Source organism: Poecilia reticulata, linkage group LG4 (assembly GCF_000633615.1).
Source record: "Poecilia reticulata strain Guanapo linkage group LG4, Guppy_female_1.0+MT, whole genome shotgun sequence".
Taxonomy (NCBI): domain Eukaryota; kingdom Metazoa; phylum Chordata; class Actinopteri; order Cyprinodontiformes; family Poeciliidae; genus Poecilia; species Poecilia reticulata.
Window position 1 is genome coordinate 29,341,371 of NC_024334.1, and position 20,404 is coordinate 29,361,774.

At 38.2% G+C, this 20,404-nt stretch overlaps 2 protein-coding genes across 4 annotated transcripts; one reads left to right on the forward strand and one right to left on the reverse strand.

The window, feature by feature from the left end:
• The first annotated feature begins 1,892 nt into the window (after window positions 1-1,892).
• Window positions 1,893-12,923, forward strand: rnf11b (ring finger protein 11b). 2 transcript variants are annotated; one of them, XR_533586.2, is made up of 4 exons: window positions 1,893-2,441; window positions 9,763-9,932; window positions 10,714-11,181; window positions 11,330-12,923. XR_533586.2 is itself a non-coding variant. In XM_008407880.2 (3 exons), the coding sequence occupies exons 1-3, from the start codon at window positions 2,319-2,321 to the stop codon at window positions 10,883-10,885; spliced, it is 465 nt and encodes a 154-aa protein (XP_008406102.1). In that variant the 5' UTR covers window positions 1,893-2,318; the 3' UTR covers window positions 10,886-12,923. The 2 variants fall into 2 exon arrangements, 1 of the variants encoding a protein (XP_008406102.1); XM_008407880.2 differs by having other exon boundaries at window positions 10,714-12,923.
• Window positions 12,924-15,686: 2,763 nt separating this feature from the next.
• On the reverse strand, window positions 15,687-19,953 carry LOC103464068 (cyclin-dependent kinase inhibitor 2C (p18, inhibits CDK4)). Of its 2 annotated transcripts, none has more exons than XM_017304364.1 (4): window positions 19,785-19,953; window positions 19,218-19,297; window positions 18,213-18,339; window positions 15,687-16,498 (listed from the first exon to the last, which is right to left on the reverse strand). In XM_017304364.1, exons 3-4 carry the CDS (start codon window positions 18,336-18,338, stop codon window positions 16,139-16,141), a joined length of 486 nt encoding a protein of 161 aa, XP_017159853.1. In that variant the 5' UTR covers window position 18,339; window positions 19,218-19,297; window positions 19,785-19,953; the 3' UTR covers window positions 15,687-16,138. The 2 variants fall into 2 exon arrangements, with proteins under 2 accessions (XP_017159853.1, XP_008406101.1); XM_008407879.2 differs by lacking the exon at window positions 19,785-19,953 and adding an exon at window positions 19,427-19,762.
• Window positions 19,954-20,404: the final 451 nt, after the last annotated feature.

Genomic DNA, 20,404 nt, shown 5'->3' on the forward strand with positions numbered 1-20,404 from the left:
TATGTAAACACTAAAAAAGTGTTAATATCAACTCTGTGGTTAGTTAAATCAACACTGGGAAATTATGTTGTTAACTCCCACAGAGTTGATATTAACACCTTTTCAGTGTTTATATAGTCCACACTCTTCAGAGTTAAATTAACACTGGGCTTTTTGCTGTGCTCTCCCCTCTAGGAAGGAGTTGAGCCAACTCCTTCCTAGAACTACCTACAGAAGGAACCAAACTTACAACCACATCCTGCTGAAGAGTGTCTGTGTACAACAAATATGGTTTCTCCTCGTAATTGATTGGTGGATGGGTTATTGCGAAAGACTGTGCACGTCTAACAGCCTTTTATGAACTCCAGTGGGGCCTGAAGAGTTGGAAAAATTCTGATTTATTTCTATACAAGAGAATATAGGGATATAATTTGATTACTTGGAGTCAGATGCGAAACACATATTAATGGTGGAGGAATTGTAATCGTATAAATGTTAATCCAGTCAGTTTATGGAATGTTTCCTTAAAATATTAAACTTTACACAATTAGTAAAAAGTATATTTTTGTTTTCCCTCTGATTTTACATATGCTGTACATGGATAAAATTCTAAACTAAAAGTTGTAGGTGTTTACAGTCTGTATATTATATTGGGCATGGTTACCCACTGAGTAGAATGACTCATGTAAATGTTTTTGTTGTAATTTATGATGAAATTATAATGTCTTACTGAACACTCCATTCTAAACTGTCTTCTTTTTTCCATCTAAAATCATATTTGAAAGTACACAGTAGTAGGTAGTATTGATTAGTTATCTGCTTATTTGCCTAAGAAGCAGACAAATATGCTGATACTCTTGCTTAATTTATACTCTTACTGCAGTAGCATAGTCTCAACTTTGAATTTGAGCAAAATCCAACCTTTTACTTATGTTAATGCAGTATTGGGGAAAAAAGTTTTAACATGTCTGCTGTTGAACCTCAGGTAACTTCCCAACAGGTATTGAACATAGCCCTCGTATTTACATGTGTGATGGTAGGTAAAGTTTGTTTTTGCTTTGACCCCAAAATACCGCTCTTGTGTCCTGGATGCAGTCTTCTAATAGTGAGCTTGAGAAATTTCTCTTTATCACTGTTTTCACTGTGAATCCTGCCAAAATTGGTTCCCCATCCAGTTTTGCAGCCAATGGCTTCTGTGTTTTATACTAATACCCCAGGAAAACAGAAAATTGACAATTAGTAATAGGAGGTTTGTAGATATTCGGATGATGGTTTTAAAAAAAAAAAAGGTAAAAGTATACAACAGAAAAAATGTTTAAGCTACAATTATTTTTAAATGTACCAACAATTACCACCAGAGAATTTATTTTTAAAAATGACCCCCACCTTCAACCCCAACTGCACTGATTTTTGAAAGTTCTCCAACAAGAGCATGAAGCAGAACATTTCATCGCTACATTTAAACGCAACTATAACACCTAGGTCTGATTTTGATAGTGCGTTTGGCTTTTCAATGAGAAATTTCGCCATGACCCCCTTAAGAGAGGGAAATTAAAAGATAAACATATTACGATATCTGTCTCAATTCGACAAAAGGTATAATGTTCATCCTTAAACATTGAGGTTTTTGTCACAAAAGTAAATATTGTACAACATTTAGAATTAAGTGCCCTTATTTATTGAAAATACAGGTTTTAAAGTGAGTCATTTATGCCTTCCTCCAATTCATAATAATAAACAGTGTATTCCAGAAAAACGACTCATTTACAGATTAAAGGTCTATGTTTATGTTTTCGACGTAAGCCAATATGATCACACATCTGATTGGTTGTTGCCAAGACCATCGTGAACGTAAGTCGTCGCCTATTGGTTAGTTTTTTAAAGGGGCGGTGTTTGGCGTTGCTACATCACCACCTTTGTCGTTATTCAGCAGCTGCTCTCAAATTGGAAAGTCCCTCTCAAGCGGACAGCTTTCAGACAGGGAAAATGCACATTCCTCTGTCACTTACAACAAGAGACTTGGATATTTTCTTCTCTTGATTGGTTTAGTAGATATAAAATACTGTCAAAGCGTTTTATTTTCTGTATCTTGCGTATAAACATTATCGTTCGGAGTCGAAGCTGGTGTTAGCTGGCTAGCTTTTTGTGCGGCTAGCTGCTAGCTGAAGGATGTTTTGTTGTTGAAGAAGGCAGCCCTCCCATCGTCTGGGAGAGGATATTTCTCAGCTGTGAATGGGAAAAACGCCCCGTTGACGCTTCTGCTGACCTTCTCTGTTAAAGTGAGCCGTGAAATACACCGACACAGACAGGGGGGTCCAGTTTGACAGAAGAGGAAGGAGATGGGAAACTGTTTGAAATCTCCGACCTCGGATGATATATCTTTGCTACATGAATCCCAGTCGGACCGAGCTAGTTATGGAGACGGTGCTGACCTGGATCAGGAGCCACCGCCCCCTTATCAGGTAAGTTTATAACAAACCTCAACCACACACAGTATGTTAAGTGCTGAACTTCAAATAATAATGTTTTTCAGTTTTGGACCATGTTAAGAGGTATGTCATTATTGTCATACCCGTCTGTAAAGCAGCTGATGGCTGTCTTTATTTAAACAAACATCATGTGTAGCTGTATCAGCTACTCACAGATCTAACATCACCATTCAGGAGAAACTCCAACCCACTGACCCCGTCTCTTCACAGCATTGAAACTAATCCTCTTATCCACAGGTCCTTCCTTTGGGCATAGTTTTAATGAAGCAATAATTCCCTTTGCATTCACATACAAAAGTCATTTTTTAAAATGAAACAAACCGGACCACGAAGATTTGGTTGAAGTGGAGAATCATAAAATAAATGCGTGCTTTCATTTTTGTTATCTTAACATGGACAGTTCTCCTCTTGTAATACTTTAGTTTTATAAAATGTTGACTCACTCAGCTGAAGTTACTCAACTCTTCATTTGACTGACAACCTTCAGGCACCAACTTTGTTTGCCTGGTGACTTCATTTCCGTAGCCTGGTCATCTGTACATTTGTAGAGCATGTTGTCACTGCAAATATGTTTGTTGTTGTTCATGTTATTATCTCTGTCCATTTTGGGATGTAGCTATATGAATCACTGTCATGCCAGACCTTATCATCGGGGTTAGGATACACAGTTTTAAAGTATGGGAGACTTAATACAATGTCAGTACAACGTAAACTTGTTGTATTATTGATATTGATCATTTGAAAGTGTTTCAGATGTTCAAGATAACGGAACAAATAAAAAAAATTAAAATGAAAACATTAGAATAAAATAAAATGGTATGTATGTAAAGCAGCTGTCTCCCACCAGACATTTCCTACCAAGCAGTGGCGCTTTACTTAAGTTTTTGTTGGATTATTGGTCAACCATTTTGGTTACTCTATGAAGAGTCTGGGGTTTTCAAACATCCTCCACACCTAAATAATCATAATCGTATCACTTTCTGACGTGTTCTGGTGCCGCTTTCTTTTTTTCTTCTTCTTTTTTGTTGTTTTTGTGTGCTCATCTGAATTTGTACTTCAACTACGTCTCGTCTCTGAGGTGACATCTACACCTTCCTCTTTGATTAACCTTATAGATGGTGTCTAAGGTTATCCTGGGTGGTAGTTTACCAATTCATACATAACAAGAACTAGTTCTTAACGCAGTTCAGCCAGGTTTAAGTAATTGACTTGTGATTATTGTTCACCACCTAGCTCATTTTTTATTATCTTTTTAATAAAGTAAAAAAAATAAATAAATAAAAATCATGATGTCATTTAGCAGCACAGTGGAGTAGTTAAGGGCACTGTTGCCCTACAGCAAGAAGTTTTTGGATTCAAATCCCAGCCTGGTGTCTTCTTAAAGTTTGCCTCTTCTCTCCGGGTTCCTCCCACAGTCCAAACTCATTACTGTTGGGTTAATTGGTCTCTCTGATTTGAGTTTAGATGTGTGTATGATGTTGCATTTGATACACTTTATTTTTTTTCCCTACTACATCCCTACATGTTTTAGATGTTTCTGGTCCATGCAAGGACAGTGTGGTTTGAGGATCAGGTTTGTTAAACACTGGATTATGCCACAGTCTATAATCTGCTTTTGTTCTCTCCTGCTGTTTTTGCTCAACTAAGCAGTGTTTTTACAATGTCTGGATTTCCAAAATACCCAGGTGAACTCCTTGGTGTTTATTTACACACATTTTAATAGTTTAATCAACAGAAGGAAAAAATTGACTGTAAGGCATCTAATTGGACTATTTTAAACTGAGGTCAATTTTGCTCCCTTTTTACCATCAAGTAAGTGCAGACTGGAGTTGCTGGGTTTTTCTCTCTCCTCCTTTTAATGTGTTATTGAACGCATTAAAAATATTACTGAATAATTACCAAGTACAGAAAGTTGCCATTGTTATAATTTCATTACATTTCTTTATTTGACCCATTCTTTGGGATTTACATTTCAGGTAATAGGAAAAAAGTGTAACTTGAGTATGTAGTTAAATATATTTTTGTTACAACACAAAGTTGCTGAGCGCACATCATGTAGTCTATAGGTGAAACATTTCAGGTCAGAAGTATTGACTTCAGCTCTTTGTGTCATGTCTGTCAAAGCAATGCAGATGACTTTCCCCTTTAGGAGAGGCTCTGTTTTGTTTTTATCACCCTCCCGTTATTATACAGGCATATCCCTCCAAATGTGTAATTAGGTCAGTCAGCTGTGGTCTGCAGAGGGATGACATAATAAACACATGAATTGTGCAGTTTTTATAATAGCCCTCTTAGTCAATATTTTAGTTCTTTAGAAGAAGTCTGTTTAGAGTTTGGTCTGGTTGAACTGACAAAGTTTCATAAGAGGTTTTCTGAGTTAAAATCAGAAAAACTCTGATTTCAACTCTGTCAAATCTGCCAACTTTTTAAATGGTGACTCAGCACCTTCACAATCTGAACCCTGCAAAACATGCACACATGTTTCTCTGTGCCTAAATTTCAGCTTAATATATTTAAAAAGTTTTTTGTAGTAAAGAATCAAGTATTTTCCTTGTTTTCTATTTGAAATTATTATGTTTAGGCAGCTCCCCATTGTGCTCTTGATTCTGCCTCAAAACATTCAGTGGAATTTTTTTGTCCGATATCTTACAATAATTGATTCTGAAAATCAAAAAGTAGCTTGCCTAAGCTTTAAATTTTCTTGGTATGATTCTATAACTGTGTTATTTAATTGTGTAGATTGCTTTTGTGTTTGCGGCAGAGTTTTTGAGTTATCGGGTGCAAAGACGCCCGCCTTCTTTGGGAGACGATCAAATTGGAAAGCTTTCAGCCTTTGTTGGACATTTTGCCAAAAATACATTTGGAAAACCAAACATTGTCTCTGTAAATGTAGGGTTTTAAGGTTCACCCAGAATTTGATAACATATTTATCATTCAACCCATCACATCTAGGGATCTGTAGAGCTCTTAGGCACAAATGTCCAAGTCTACTCATCGTAAAAAGAAACTGTAGTTGGTTTGATTTTATGTTAGAAGCAGTACTGGTGTGATGGAGCAATATGTAGACCAGCAACGTCTAGTAAGTTATGGTGGATTGGAGAAATGAGGATTATGTTCTATGTAAACTAAGCTTTCTAATTTATGTGCTAAAAACCCCCATAAATTAGTTCACCTGTTTTCTAAAACAAATTCAGATTTTCAGAAACTAAAAATGAAACTCCTACACATTTAGAGTAGCAAGGGTTATGATGCAGTCTTTTTGTCTTGGCTCACTGAAATTATTCGGTGAACTAATCTGAATTACTATTTTGAAGTAATTTGTAATAAACCTTATGACAAAATTACATCACACACCTAGACAAACAAACCTTACAAAGATGCTACATCCAGGGTGATGGTGAACTGAGTTTCAGAGTCTGACCCAAGTCACACCACAGTCACAAAAACAAAGACTTTAGACTTGACTGAGGCTTGTCGTCTGGGACTAAAGTCTTTGTAACTATCTTTATCTCTTGTAATTAGGGGTAGTAGCGAGCCGTTATGTAAGCAACAGACCTGCTGCAGCTCTGACAGGTGATGCACCTCATTGCGTGTGTGTGCTGTCAAAGGAGGGCAGACTGCCTAATGATGAGGTATTATTTGTGTGACTAGCCAGTCACAGAATTTAAACAAGACTAGAAATAGGTTCAGACAATAAGGTGTGATGTATATAATTTACATTTGAATTATGTACTTGATGGTTGTGTCACTAACTTTGTATTCCATTGCTCCAAAAAGGAGTGCACGGGACTTCTGACGCAGATTTAAGAATTGTGCTGACATCAGTGCCCCTGTGGTGCCAAACTCCCAGCTTGTTCCTTCAAAACTTACAGCTTCACAGCCTGCGTTGCATTATTTTGTGTTCACCCATATCTACCCATTTCACGTCGGCTGATGTTTACAGCCCTCATGCAGACATTTGTAGCTTTTTATTCATACACAATAACCTGAACTGCTCTGCCAGTTCTAGCTTGTGGAAAGTTTTATAGCAAAAATAATGTTTTTTTTTCTTCATATTTACTTCATATCCTCTTATGCCCAAGTTAAGGTTTGCATCATTTAGGACATCTTGTATACAGAGTGTGTATCTTTGACCCAGCTTCCTAAATAAATTATGTGATGTCATACCAATGTACTGTACTGGTATTGTCTGTCCTGTTATCATGTTGACAAATATTTCCTGTGACGTTAACGTCTGTGGACTTTGCGTCTGATTTGAATGCTTTCCTTGTATTGTGTGCAGATGTCTGCAGTGCAGGTGTCTTGTTCAAACAATCAGACTCTGAAGTTGCCAAACAAAGATCTTGGATGTCAGAGGTTGTGACCTGTTTATGCTTCAGTCGTTTCATTCCTTAAATGCTCACTGATATTAATTACTAGGTTGCAAGAAAATAGTGTTTCAGCAAATGATTTTTAGTAGTTGCAATTGTATTTGAATATTGAAAAAGATGTTTCAAAAAAACTTCTGGATTATATTTTGTTTTTGTTTTTTTAACGTGTGAACTCCTTTCCGTCGTAAGCAGACGTTTAATGTTTTACATAAGTATAAACACATCATTTGGAGTGAGTAATGGTGTAAACTGGAAGGATCTGCATGCTTGAACACGATTTTTGGTTTAACTATGTCCCATTTCTCAGCAGAGTCTTGCCCACTGGGCAAGACTATCAGTTTTTCCTTTCATTTTAACTGCATGCGTCTGCCCTCTTCCCGCTCACCATTAGCAGCCCGAGTCTGGCAGACTGACAGTTTCTAAATGTTGTGTGCTTGGTTCAACAGCCTACAGCATCTTTAGCAGACGAGATCAAAATCTGCTCTTCAGCTCCATCCTTCACCTCCCTCTGCCTTTCTAACTCCTCTTCTGGTTACCCTGACGTCACTCAGTTAGCAGCTGTCAGTCCAGCTGACATGCAAGGCATTAAGTGGGACAGATATGTGACAATGAAACTGCTGACCATCGCATAGTTGAGCACCCAAGCACAGCTGCTGCCCACCGTGAGGCCTTGTTTGTAGCTTTTATCCTGGTCATACTGTCAGCCTTTTTTTTTCTTCATTGTAAACTAAAGAAGCCGGGGGAGCAGTAGACAAGCTCAGCCAATTTAAAAAAAAATGCTGACTTGTGGTTTTAAATGCTCTGCTGCTAGAAGCCTAATTAGTAGCTGGCATGTTTTTACATCAGACTCCAAAAAACTATTCACCTCTAAAAGAGCTTTTACTATAAATATACACTCAATTTGCTCAAAATATCTACAAACATTACATTAAAATGGGATTATTGATCTGTGATTGGATGTTGGGGCCTCACACTGGCATTATGCTTTGGTTCTGAAACCTGAAAAAGAAGAAGAAAACCGTCAATTCATTCAAGTGTAAGAAGAGGAAGCAGAACCTGTACCGTAAGTAACGGATGAGGGTTTGATCTTGTGCGAAGACAGAGGGGGAAAGGAACTGGTCCAGACCGCAAAGTCAGTTCAGTGAATGGAAAACAATTAATACACTGTGTTCAAAAATGTAGATGACATAATCTGTTTCTAGCACAGAACTCTGTGATAGGACACATTTATCTCTTTAATTTCTGTAGCATGTCAACATTACAACCACATTGTTTATGCACTTTGTATTGCTGGGTAATACATTATTGTAATTTGGAAGGGAAAATTTTTTTTTTTTTTCTGCAAACTGGTTGAAGAAAAATCTGTGGAGAAGTTTAAAGCAAAGTTGGGTAATAAAACAACATATAAAGCTTAGGATATTACGCAAGTCACTGTTCAGTCTACTGTAAAGAGTATAGCAAGCCTACCAAAAGATGGCCGCCCATCTGACTGGCTGTCCAAGAAGGGAAGCAGCTCTCTGGTAATTCTTGAAAATTTGCAGATTTCCATCTCTGATGGGGGGGGGGGGATTTGTTGACACTATGGTTATGAGTGCTTTATGACAATTCTGAACATGTGTAAGTTTTCTTTGCGAAGGGGTGTGAATACTTTTGTGTGAACTGATTAGAAAGTCTTTAAAGATTAAGACTTTACTACAGTTTGACAGTAAGCCAAATGAGGGCAGAGTGGCCACTGCTTGTTCAAGCAAGCTGTGGGGAAACACTACCACCTTCTGACTGATTTCCACCTACAGCCTCACATTATGACTGGAAGGTCTGTCTGCTGCTGACAGCAGTGAGTGAAAACTTTTCACAAGTCGTTACAGGACGGTAACAGTCACGCTTACAACAAAGGCTTTGTGTGGGGTCATGAAACTTAAACATTCAACTGAGTATTTTCATTCGTTTGTAAGTTCACTCTAGATATCGAGGAATTTCACACATCGGTGCCTTTAAACATGTATGATTCGTAGAGATATTACTGTGATTTTGGTATTGCATATTATTACATAATTATACACAATTTTTATGCTTTGTCTTATGCATGACCGCTGTCTGTGGATTTCATAAATTGAGTAGATATTAGCAGACCAAACTTGTTGTCAAGTTGGTCTAACCTCCAGTGATAAAGTTTAGTTTTGAAGGCTCACTGCCAGTTTAGGCAGTAGTGGGGGATGTGAGCCAAGCGGAAAAGGATTGTGGCTTCTAAAGTGTGCGTACAGGTTGAGGTGGAGGGATTATGGGCTACTTTGACTGGGTCCATCTCTGAAAATTTACTGTAAAAATCTTTTGAAATATCTTTTACATGTCACATAGTAGCTTGAGATGCATAAATATTACCCATAATGCAATGTGTAAGTAAGTATATTTGTATGCTTACCTAAATATTCTTAAGCTACAAAATGTATTTTGTTGTTTTTCTTAAATCCTACTGTTTGGTAATTCTCCACTGCTTAGAGCAGTTTTTTGATATGCTAGTTGTGATTGTCATTTGAGTAAATGCGGTATTTGTAAGGAGTACTCTGAGTGGATGAAAGATATCTTTGTGATTTGCTCGTGGTTAAGTTGAAAAAGAGCACCTAAGTGTATTCGCTCAGATCAGTCTCGCTGCGCTCAGGTTGGAGGCACAAATATAAAATCGTATTTATGCTGGAGAATCAGACTGGAAGTGCAGATTTTGAGCAAATCTACAGAAAAAGTGAGGATGTTTTAACCAAGTGAGTGTTGAAACGCCCACATCCCCCACATGTATGACCCCCATGATCATACTCGTAAAACTTCAGGTAGCATGAATATTTACTGCAAGTCTTTCCCTTCACTGCCCACATTTATCAACACCATTAGAGAGTTGTTGGATGTATTTTAATGAGACTCTCTGTCTGCAGGAGCAGATCCACGTGCCTGTCTACCACCCAACACCCAGCCAGGCCCGACTGGCCACTCAGCTGACTGAAGAGGAGCAGGTCCGCATTGCTCAACGCATCGGACTCATCCAGCACCTCCCGAAGGGTGTGTACGACCCAGGCCGCGATGGCTCTGAAAAGAAGATCAGAGAGTGAGTACAAGCCTAACGCTGATTGGGGTAAAATTCAGGTTACCAAAACATAATGCTGCACATCACTTTGATTAAACCATTGTTGTGGTGACACACGGTGGTGGTGGTGGCAGCATCACCTGGTGGGGATGCTTCACGGACAGAGAATCTAGTCAGTGTGTGGGAATATGGATGGAGCTTTATGCAGGTCAATCCTGGAATAGAATAGTTGGAGGCTGGAAAAGGCTTGAGGAGGTTCTTCTTCCAGCAGGATAACGACCTTAAACACACACCCAGAATGAGTATTGTTTTGGTTCTGTGGCCCAGCCAAAGTCTAGACCAAAATCCAATTAAGAATCGGCCAACGACCTTCATTTAATTACTGCTCACCTCTTCCTTGTGCTCTGAGAGTGTAACTCTACACCATATATGAGCTTTAGAGAAGATGGAGATGAAAAGACTAAAAGCTCTCTGAAATGAAAGTTGTTTTATTTTTTATTATATTATATAATTTTTTTTTAATGATAAATCATCTTTGACAGATATTTCATGTCAAATATGATTTGGTTAGGCTGCACCTAGTGGTTTTCCCCAGTATATCGTCATTGCAAAATCATTGTTCGCAACATTCATGTTGCAAAAGACCGTTTGGATTTGGATTGTTGGCTAATATGTTTTAGAAATCCTTCACAATATTTACCAATAATATCGCTGTCACAAGATTTCCTAATGTGCAATATTGTGCAAACTCAGTTTAGTAAGCATACTGCCTGTTACTGAGATTCTGTGTTCACCTCCACAGGTGTGTCATCTGCATGATGGACTTTGTTTATGGAGACCCCATCCGGTTCCTGCCCTGCATGCACATCTACCACATGGACTGTATAGACGACTGGCTGATGAGATCCTTCACTTGCCCCTCCTGCATGGAGCCTGTGGACGCAGCACTGCTCTCCTCCTACGAGACCAACTGACCGCCTCCTGGGTCACGTTGGAACAGCAAAATCTACCCACACATCATATAACCTAAACCTCCTCACTGCTAACTTATATCCTGGATTAGTAAGATTATGAAGTTTAGGTCCTGATTTGAGGAGGGTTAAAAATGTTGGCTCAATTCTGTTTCTGTGCTGATATATGTACTTAAATGTGAAGGCATATAAATGACTCTGTGTTTGTGCAACATTTCCTCAGTTAGCCTGCTGGACAGGACTGTATCTGAGAAAGGACTGACGGAGTAAAGACAGTAGTGCAGACAGCCGGTGTGAAGGTAGGAATCGGAGAAGAGCACTGAACCGTGCCAGAGCAAATGTCATGATTAAGAAGACTTTAAACATATAATGTGTGCGCATACACGAACACACACACACACGCACAATTCCGTCATTGACTTCCAGCCTCTGAAATGTGTCCACCAGAAGTGACGAGAGACATCTGACCTTCATCACTGGGCTGCATATCGTGTCTCGTGGACTGCTGTTAACTGATGGAGTTCATAGTAAAAGCTAAAAGAGATTATCTCCAGCAGATGTGAGAACTACACAGTCACATTAGCTGAGAAACTGTCTCTGATGCAAAGCGGACTGCAGGTGGGATAATTTGAGATGGACGTCCAACTTAAGACTACTGATGCTTAGTGCTGAGATACCACAGGCCTGCGCTAGTCGTCTTCAGCACACAGGCCCAGTTCTGTTTGTCTGTACAGATCCTTTCTGTCAAATACGACTGGTTAACAGCTTGACTGACTGTCCTGTGGTTTCGTGAAGTGTTTTTATTTTCCAACTTAAAGGGCTTTGTTGAATCTGTGTTCACCAAGAGTGTGGACATAACAAAAGGACATGCAGTGTATGTTCTTTATTTACTATTGTGATGGATTGCTGGTAAAACTGTCCTGTCAAAGGTTCGGATTCATCCCTCAGATTATTAGCGAAAGCACAACTCAACAGCTGTTTGGGTTTTTTTTGCACATTGTAGTCAGATTAGAACAATAGAATCAACATTTTTTACAATGTTATCAACAATATCTGCTATATGAAAATCCCCATAAGAGTTGTTGCATCTATAAACTGGCAGAAAATACAAGAGAGAACTTTTTGAGGCCTCATTAAAACATACAAAAAAATGTTTAGTAGTTTGCATTTAGGAACAGTTGTCTTTTATTTAATCATATTTCTGTTTAAATGTAATTTTCCTATGTGGCACAAATAGGCCTCAATTTTATTGATCATCTACATTTTTACATTTCCATTCTCAATGTCACCCAGTTTACCTGAAAGAGCACAAAAAAATTAAATGACTTTGTTATATTCTCCTTCTGCCCTGCTTGCATAACTTGGATCATGTTTTAAATAAGAAAACATATGAGCTCTCATTGAGAGTTAAAAATGATGTTACAGGTTTTAAGGCTCCCACCCTGAGTATTTTGGAAACCTTCATAGAAAGCTGATCAGCCATCTGTACTTTTGTTTTTTGCACAGTACTTTATATCTTTGTTGTACATATTGTCCTCCATCCGCTAGGTGGAGCTTCTTGGCCTTATACTTTACACATGTGAGAGAGACTGCTGAATGATGCAACTTTTCATTCTTTTTTGGAAATAATGTGGCAACAAAGTGCTCTCTACTTCAGTTTTACTGCAGCTGATCTGACAAAATTAGAGGTTCTACAGCTACTTTATCTCAAGTTTTGGCCCGGGATAGGAGTCTGTATACAGACTGAAACATTTCCTTTGTCTTCACATCTTTTTGCACAAGATGTTGCTTAATCACAAAACGGAGTACTGTTGGACTCATTAGTTTGGTGACCTATTTATTGAAATTTGACCAAACTCACGTGACTGAGTGTTTTTAAGGTTTTTCCTTTTTTTTAATTTCTAAAGAACAAAATGGCAAGGTGTTCTCACATGTGGATGGAGTATGTATGTGTTTGTGAATGCTTGTAAGAACTTTTCTTGTAAGATTAAATATGCATATGCTCTGTATTAAAAGCAAATAAAAATGCAAAGAAGCACAACTGCTGGGGGCGCTTCACTGCTTTCCTAAATTTCCGTTTCACCTGTAAAACGACAGCTTTCAGTTTCTCATATAGTGTTATTTGATTCATACGACTCTTAATCTTGATTCAAGACATTTCTAGAAACTTCATGAGAGCCTAAATGAATTTCTTTTGAGAATCCATAATTACAGTGGGGAAATAAAGTATTGTATGTCAACATATTAATAAATGTTTCAAAATAGGCTAATATGAATTAGCCTACGAGGCTATTGGCCTATAGCCCATATGAAATGTCCCAAATAATTCAAATTCAAAGAAGTCGGTTTAATTTGTGAAGTCTTGTGGATTGCACTGAGAAGAAATACTAATTTAAAATAAAATTTGTTATTGCAAGATTTATCTTGTATGGAGACAGGTTTCATTGTTCAGGAATTATTATTGACCCATATACATTTTTGAAAGTTTTCTGGGCCTCGTCTTTGTACTAATCTTCAGTTCTTTCTACAGATTTTCTATTGAATTAAAGTTAGCTTTTTAGTTGTTTTTTTTTTACTGAAAATATGTGAGAGTTTCATTGTGTATTTAAAGTCATCTCTCCTTTATTGTTGACATTTGGCCTTTTTCGTACATTTGTTGATTCTTTTATTATTCAGTAATGTGAATATACCATATGTGCCATTTATTAAGACAGCCTCGCATCATAATGTTTTCACCTTCAAACATCACTGCAGGTAAAGTGTGTGATACTCGGTATCACATTTTCTTTTTTTTGTTCCCCAAGCAAGATGCGTGTAATGGTATACAACAAGTTTATTTTGTATTCTCATAGTACTTTACTGGCTTCTCTAAATGTTCTGCTGCAAACTTTAAGTGATTTTTTCCCCCTCTGCAGTGGAGGTTGGTACAATAAGCTTACATTGATGCCGTTGCAGTTTAGTATATTGTGTTTAAACAAGTGTACCTGCTAGTTCTGGGTTTTTCTGAAGTTTTTAGTAAGTGGACATTAATCCTTTTATTATTGTGATTATTATTATCATCATTGGTTTGACTGCTGGCTGGTTAATGGTGAAAAACGTTCCTATCAAATTATGGATAATGGGTCCATGTTGTTCTCACAGGAACCTCCAGAAACTGATGGTCTTTTTTTATAGGCAATCAATTGGGACTTAACTAGTTATCTGGTAGTGATCCTGATTTATCATGATTTATGGAGAAATTTCTTTGTAGATGCAGACCACCTGGGTGCTATTGGCATAGATGCACGTCAAACGCATTCAATCTCTTGAATGTGCTTACTTAGCAAACATTGCATTGTTAAATACTTATTTTTCCTGCTCTGTCTTAAATGAATCAATCAAGTTTGTTTGAAACTTGATTACAAGTGCTTCTTTTTTCAGAAAAGTGCTTTACATCATATTAAAACGATAATTTCCTCTGCAGTGGAGATTGCGTGATTGTCAGGTAATTTGAACACACAAGCACACAACATGGGGCAAAATGAGAACATGGTAAATTTTATTTGCTCTAACTTTCATGTAATGACAGATGCTCTGCAATAATTTTGTTTTATTTGGTTATAAACGCCAGGTCCTGGTCTTCACGTTTCAAATCTGTAAGAGACAATGATTTATTTTAATGTCTGTTTACAAACTTCAAATTACCACAGTTACAAGCAGTCCTGAAATATGCATAACGGAAAACGTATTTGTCTGCTTAAAATGCCGTTTCAGACGCAGAACAGACCACTGATAGGTCAGTCTGTAAACACTCTCCAGCCAATTGAAACCCTGAACGTATGAGGCCACGTCAAAAATGACTACCATCATAAAGGTCCATATATGGCTGAACTCCTCCCCCTCTTTTTCAAATGAGAAAGTTCTGATTCCTCCGCAGGACAGAGGAGTCTACGCACGTCAGAAAATAGTAATCACCCAAAAAAAACGCTTATTACTAGAATTAGCTCTCTAATTTGCGTTTATTAGTTATTTTTTCTTTACCAGAAATAAACATGTTAAGTGAATGCAGCCGAGGTTTTACTCGAAATGAATCAGGCCTACAAGTTTGACTAACCATTCCAGGTCGAATTGCAAAATTTACTACTTTTCACCTTGCGCGCATTACAATATAGTGGATCCAGTTCTGCAGTGCTCCGTTTTCAGAAAGTTCATTAGTTAAGCTGTTAAATTTGTAATAGCTAAACGATTAAACAGTCATTTAATAGTCTGGCTATTAAATGACTGGTGGAGAGAATAGCAGGCCGCAAAAACCATCATAATTCAAACAAATAGACTTAATGAAACAAGAAATAGTTTGATTATCTGGTAAAATAACATCAAACGGAAATATTTGGGCATATATAACTCAAAATATACCCTAAAATGTTTTTCCCCCCCCAATAATTGACTAATTGTTTTCTACGCAACTAAATGCATTGGATGCTTTGTACAATTTTCAGCGTGAGATTTTGCTCGTGCAATAAAACAAGAATGTATTTTAAGGCATTTCACACATGTTTACCGTGTACAAAAATATGAACAGCGCTGTAGATTTACCGCACTACATGGTCAGACTTAATCGGCTTCAGGAAATTGCTTTTGTCTTCTTCATTTGTGGCGCAGACTCGAAGAAGACATCCATTTATTGCAACATGTCACTTTTTAATGTCGTTTTTAAAATTCTCGAAATAAAGTGATTTGAAACTGACCGTCAATTAACCGTAGGCGTATTTTTCACAATAGCAGACTATTTCAGAAAACTGAGCACAGGAATGCCACAGGCGTGTCTGTTGAAGGGTATTTATTGTAGTCTTTATTTTTGTTTTACAATCAGTATGGCTTCTGGTGTCACATGATAAAGACGCATATCCGTTTTTAATTTATAAAGCACGTCAGCACAAAGAAGAAGGGTGCTGAAGACGCACCCAAAATACAAACTATTTACTTTTACAACCGAAAACAATGCAGCGCCTCTGCTGGAATCTTCACGGGACAAGTTGTAGCGAAAACCATTTTATTAAAGATAAACCCAAGAATAGGGTGTGACACTGAAGACTTCTTTCATTTACTCACCTCTGGTGAGTAGAGTCTGGTCACCAGAGGTGACTCTGATGAAAATAACATTTTCATTTGCCTCATGACAATTAGACTGTTATGCCACTACTACAAGAGCTGCTCTTCCTCTGAGGGCCCATTATAATAAACGCAAATTAGCAATAAGCGCTTCCCTCGCGTCACTCAAGGTCCCAGATATTGTTCAATGAAATCAGCCGTCTCCTCCTGTTTGAACTCTCGCGCCAGGCTCAGCGCGGTGTGTCCCAGGTCGTTGGTCCTCCGGGGGTCCTCGGTGAGGTCCAGGAGCATCCTGACCACCTCCAGGTGCCCCCCCTTTGCGGCCAGATGCAGCGGCAGGTTGCCGGTTTCGTCCGCGAGATTCACTTCCGCTCCGTGATTTACCAGAACACGCACAGTCTCCACGAAACCCTCGCGTGCGGCGTCGTGAGTCACGGTCAGGTTTAGGGTCGGGTCTTGCGCGTTGGGGTCAGCTCCGGCCGCGAGCAGAACCTCGACGAGGTTGGTATTTCCGAGCATCGCCACCTGGAAACATGAGGAAAATAAAAGACAGACGAGTGAACTGGTCGGATGTTTTGACAACTATTTTGTCAAACAGCTTTATAAAGTTGATTTAGATCAACTTACAGCAGTAAGTTATGTTAACTGATAATTTTGTCATATGCCCATGAGTTTAGTAAACTTTGCACTTTAAAAAAAAAAAAAAAAAAAGACGAAAATAGTGAGAGTGCACTCGAAATTAAAGTTGGTCAGCTTGATTAGCAATGTTATAAAAAGGACAATCAAGCGCACGTTACTTTCTTGGACCCAAGGCACGACAATGAAAATTAAACACTGAGAACTGCAGGGGGTTTTATGTTTTCATTTTAATTTCTAATGTAAAAGACAAAAGGACTACTTTTGTTGGAGGAATTACTCTCCAGAACTTCTTCAATCGTCAGATGAAGGCTGAGAACTGTAGTCAACTTGACAATTTTTCAGACCCAGACCCCTGGCATTTTTTCCCTGTTATTGGAGACTTTAGTTATCCAATAAGGCGAAACGTTCTGCAGTAACTGGGGTGAGGAAGCAGAGTACTGCCGTGGGCCTCTCCCAGTTCACATGCATGAACAGCATGAAAGCAGTATCCTTATACAGAAAGCTCCGTCTTACTACAGAGAGGATACGGACTCCTTAGGCATATCTTTAAGTTGTCCTTTCTTGTGTACATGTCCAGTCTTGAGGTTGTGAAAGTATTATTTTTTTAAAATGTTTTTATAGTTTTTGAATATGCCAGTTATTCAAAAATGAGTATATTTGATATTGTGAAATTCCCCTGGGAAATGACTGGGGATGCCTTTCTCGCCCCATTCCCTCAGCCACTGCGGCTCAAACAAGTGGAAAAACACAGGCCTCATGTTAGAGGTGAAGTTTTACCATGCTCTACCAGCCACAGTAGCTGGTCGATTTTTTTTTTAATTTCCACCCCTAAATGAAAAATTAATGGAAGTCATTACAAAATCCCTGTAAAGATAGAAAGACAGTGTGTGTGTGTGTGTGTGTGTGTGCGTGTGTGTGTGTGTGTGTGTGTGTGTGTGTGTGTGTGTGCGCGTGTTTAAAGTTTACTTGTTGAACATGAAAAAATAAAGATTTAAACATATGGCAGTGCAAATGTTCCATGTGAAAATAGCTCTCATTTAATCTGAAGCATGGCAAGACTTCACCTTGAACATGAGGCCCGTATTTTTCCACTGACAACTTCCTTCTTTCTACTTGTGCTTCATGTCAAAAATGTTTTGGTGCCGACACTTCTTTATCCAAACGAATAGCAATAAATAATAAAATAAGCATCTCTCTCTTTGTTATGACTGAGTTCACAAGTCAGAAAAAAAACTGCTAATTACTTTAGGTTAGGCTTTTTTTTTTTATTTGCAATATACAATATAGTTAATATGGAATAAATATAACTCCAGCACACAGTTTAAAAAATTAAAACTTAGCTGACTTTTGAACATAGAGAGAGAAAAAGCAGGAAATGACAGTTAAATCAACACTGTGCTGATACTGGAGCCTTTAGCAATGTTATGTTTAGTTTCAACAAGAGATTGAATAGCTTCAGCTCTTTCAAGTGTTAAAACTACCCTCTCCTGTTAAAATCAACTCTGAAAGAGTTACATTTACACAAACTAAAGTCTCGGCACCGTGTTGATTTAATGCTGTCAATTTTACTAAATAGGAGAAGGTGAAGTATTAGCCAGACCTGCAGAGGAGTCCTCCGAAACTCATTCAGTCCATTAACATCAGCTCCAGCTTGCAATAAATTCAACACTTCTTCCAGCTTCCCACATGCAGAGGCACTACATAGAAGGTCTGATCGACACGCCATCCTGGTAGAACAAAGAAAAAGTGTCTGTCTTGTGGTCCTATCAATGCAGAGAGGCCCCTCCTTCAGCTCTGCCTGCTCTTCCCCTCCTCTTCCTAAAACCTGCTGCTCTGATTACCTCAAAAGGGCCTATTTTTGCGTATAAAAGGTTGAAACAATTTTAGGGGTTTGTTATTATCATTTCTTTTTATATATATAATTTCATGCATCCAAAAGCTACATCCACTCTTCATCACATGTCATACAATTACAAACTATGAATTAGGGTAGTCAACATTTTACTTAATCTCAACAGTAGAAACTTATAGTATTTTAAAACATAAATATTTTTAACATGAAAATAAAAGGCAGCAGGCAACACAATGTTTGGTAGTGCACCACTTAATCTAAAAAAAGAGCCACAAACTTCTAAGTGGTTTTTTTTTTCTTCCACAGACTGTATATGTATGTATAATATTAATTTGATTCTCCCATTCATGTGTGGGAGAAACACATGAATGTGTTAAAATACATTTTAAGACTTTTAGCAGTCTTAAAATGTCTGCCAAAAGTTGATGGACTCTTCCTCCAACATGGATGCATATGCAGACAGACGGTGCTTTATTTGTATTTTTCTCACATGCTAAAGTCTCTAAAATATGCCCAAGATTAATGCTTTAAATATATATATTTTTTTTCTTTACCCTATGTTTTGCTCTACTATAAATTCGTGTTCAAATTTTGAAGGCATTGCTCTTTTATCTTTGGAGCCACACCTGTTGCAGATGAGTTTGCCACACTACAATAAATATGCTCTTTTTTTTAGTGTAAAAAATAAAAAGATAAAACGGGTTTAAAAAGAAACGAAACCACAAACACAACGAAAAAAAGTGTTTAACTTACTTGAAATGAGGTTTGAATCGCAGCACATGTCTTCCTCTTATTCGGCAACCAGTTTTGGGGACTTCTTACAAGTAAGAAAGCTAGTCAGTTAAACATGGGGGGGAAAAAAAATAATAAACTGAATTAAACTGACTTGACAAAGCAATCCTGCACCATACAGTCAATAACAAACGGCTGATGTCCCATTTCTCAAAACAATAAAGTTATACCCAGGCATCATCAGGCACGATCAGCAGTCCAGGTTGGATCCAGATATCGCTGAATCATAAAGAAACATGTCGTTTCCAGAGATTACAGCTCGGATGACGCTGTCGGACCACAACCCGAACGAACAATTGCAATATTAATGCTCAGGGTGGAAACAGAAATAGCCCTCTAAAAATAATCTGTGATGCGAAAATGGTGTATTTTAAGTTCAAAGTGAGGAAGAATGAAGTGCTCCTTTTTGTATGACTTCAAAGGCAAGTTAACGTTCAGGCGCTTTGTTTTAAAAACTATGAAGTTGGCCTGATTGGGCGACGCATAGCTGCAAGACAAAAAGAAGAAGAAGAAGAAATGGATACGCACCATTTTATAACCTAGAGGAGCGACTGTTGCTCCGTGGAGGTGTGGTCTGCGGCCCACGCGGCTCAAACTGAACCACCGTGGTCCTGATGAACTTCAATCATGTGACTGATATTAGCCAAACACAGCAGTGCCCTCAGCAGGATACGATTAAATATGCTCCTGACTAGGATTCTGAATAAAGTCAGGGTATATGTATAATATGCTACAATAGCTGTCAAAGAACCTCTCGGAGTTTAGAAGTTATTTTTGCTCAAAACTCTAACAGATCGTGCTGTCTCTCTCCTCGTTGTCCTCATCTCTTCAACAAGCGCTTTGCCCTCTACGTTACAGGAAAGCGCTGCCGTCCCCGCTTCTTTGTCACCTCTGACCAGATCATCCACCGGCGAACTGTGAAGGAGCGAACCACCCTTTTATCTCCGCTATAAACGTGGCGGGTCACGAACTTGATAGAAGAATAAAATCCGGAAATTCAATTTCAATCTAGACTGAATATGCTGACAAAATGGGCTCTGCCAGTCTTACACTCCTCACCTAAGGAAAGAAGCTATACCTGTATTTTAATGTTCAAGTTCAAGTTTGCTTAATTATAAAGCACGTTTAATAAATCCCCCGCCCCTCCT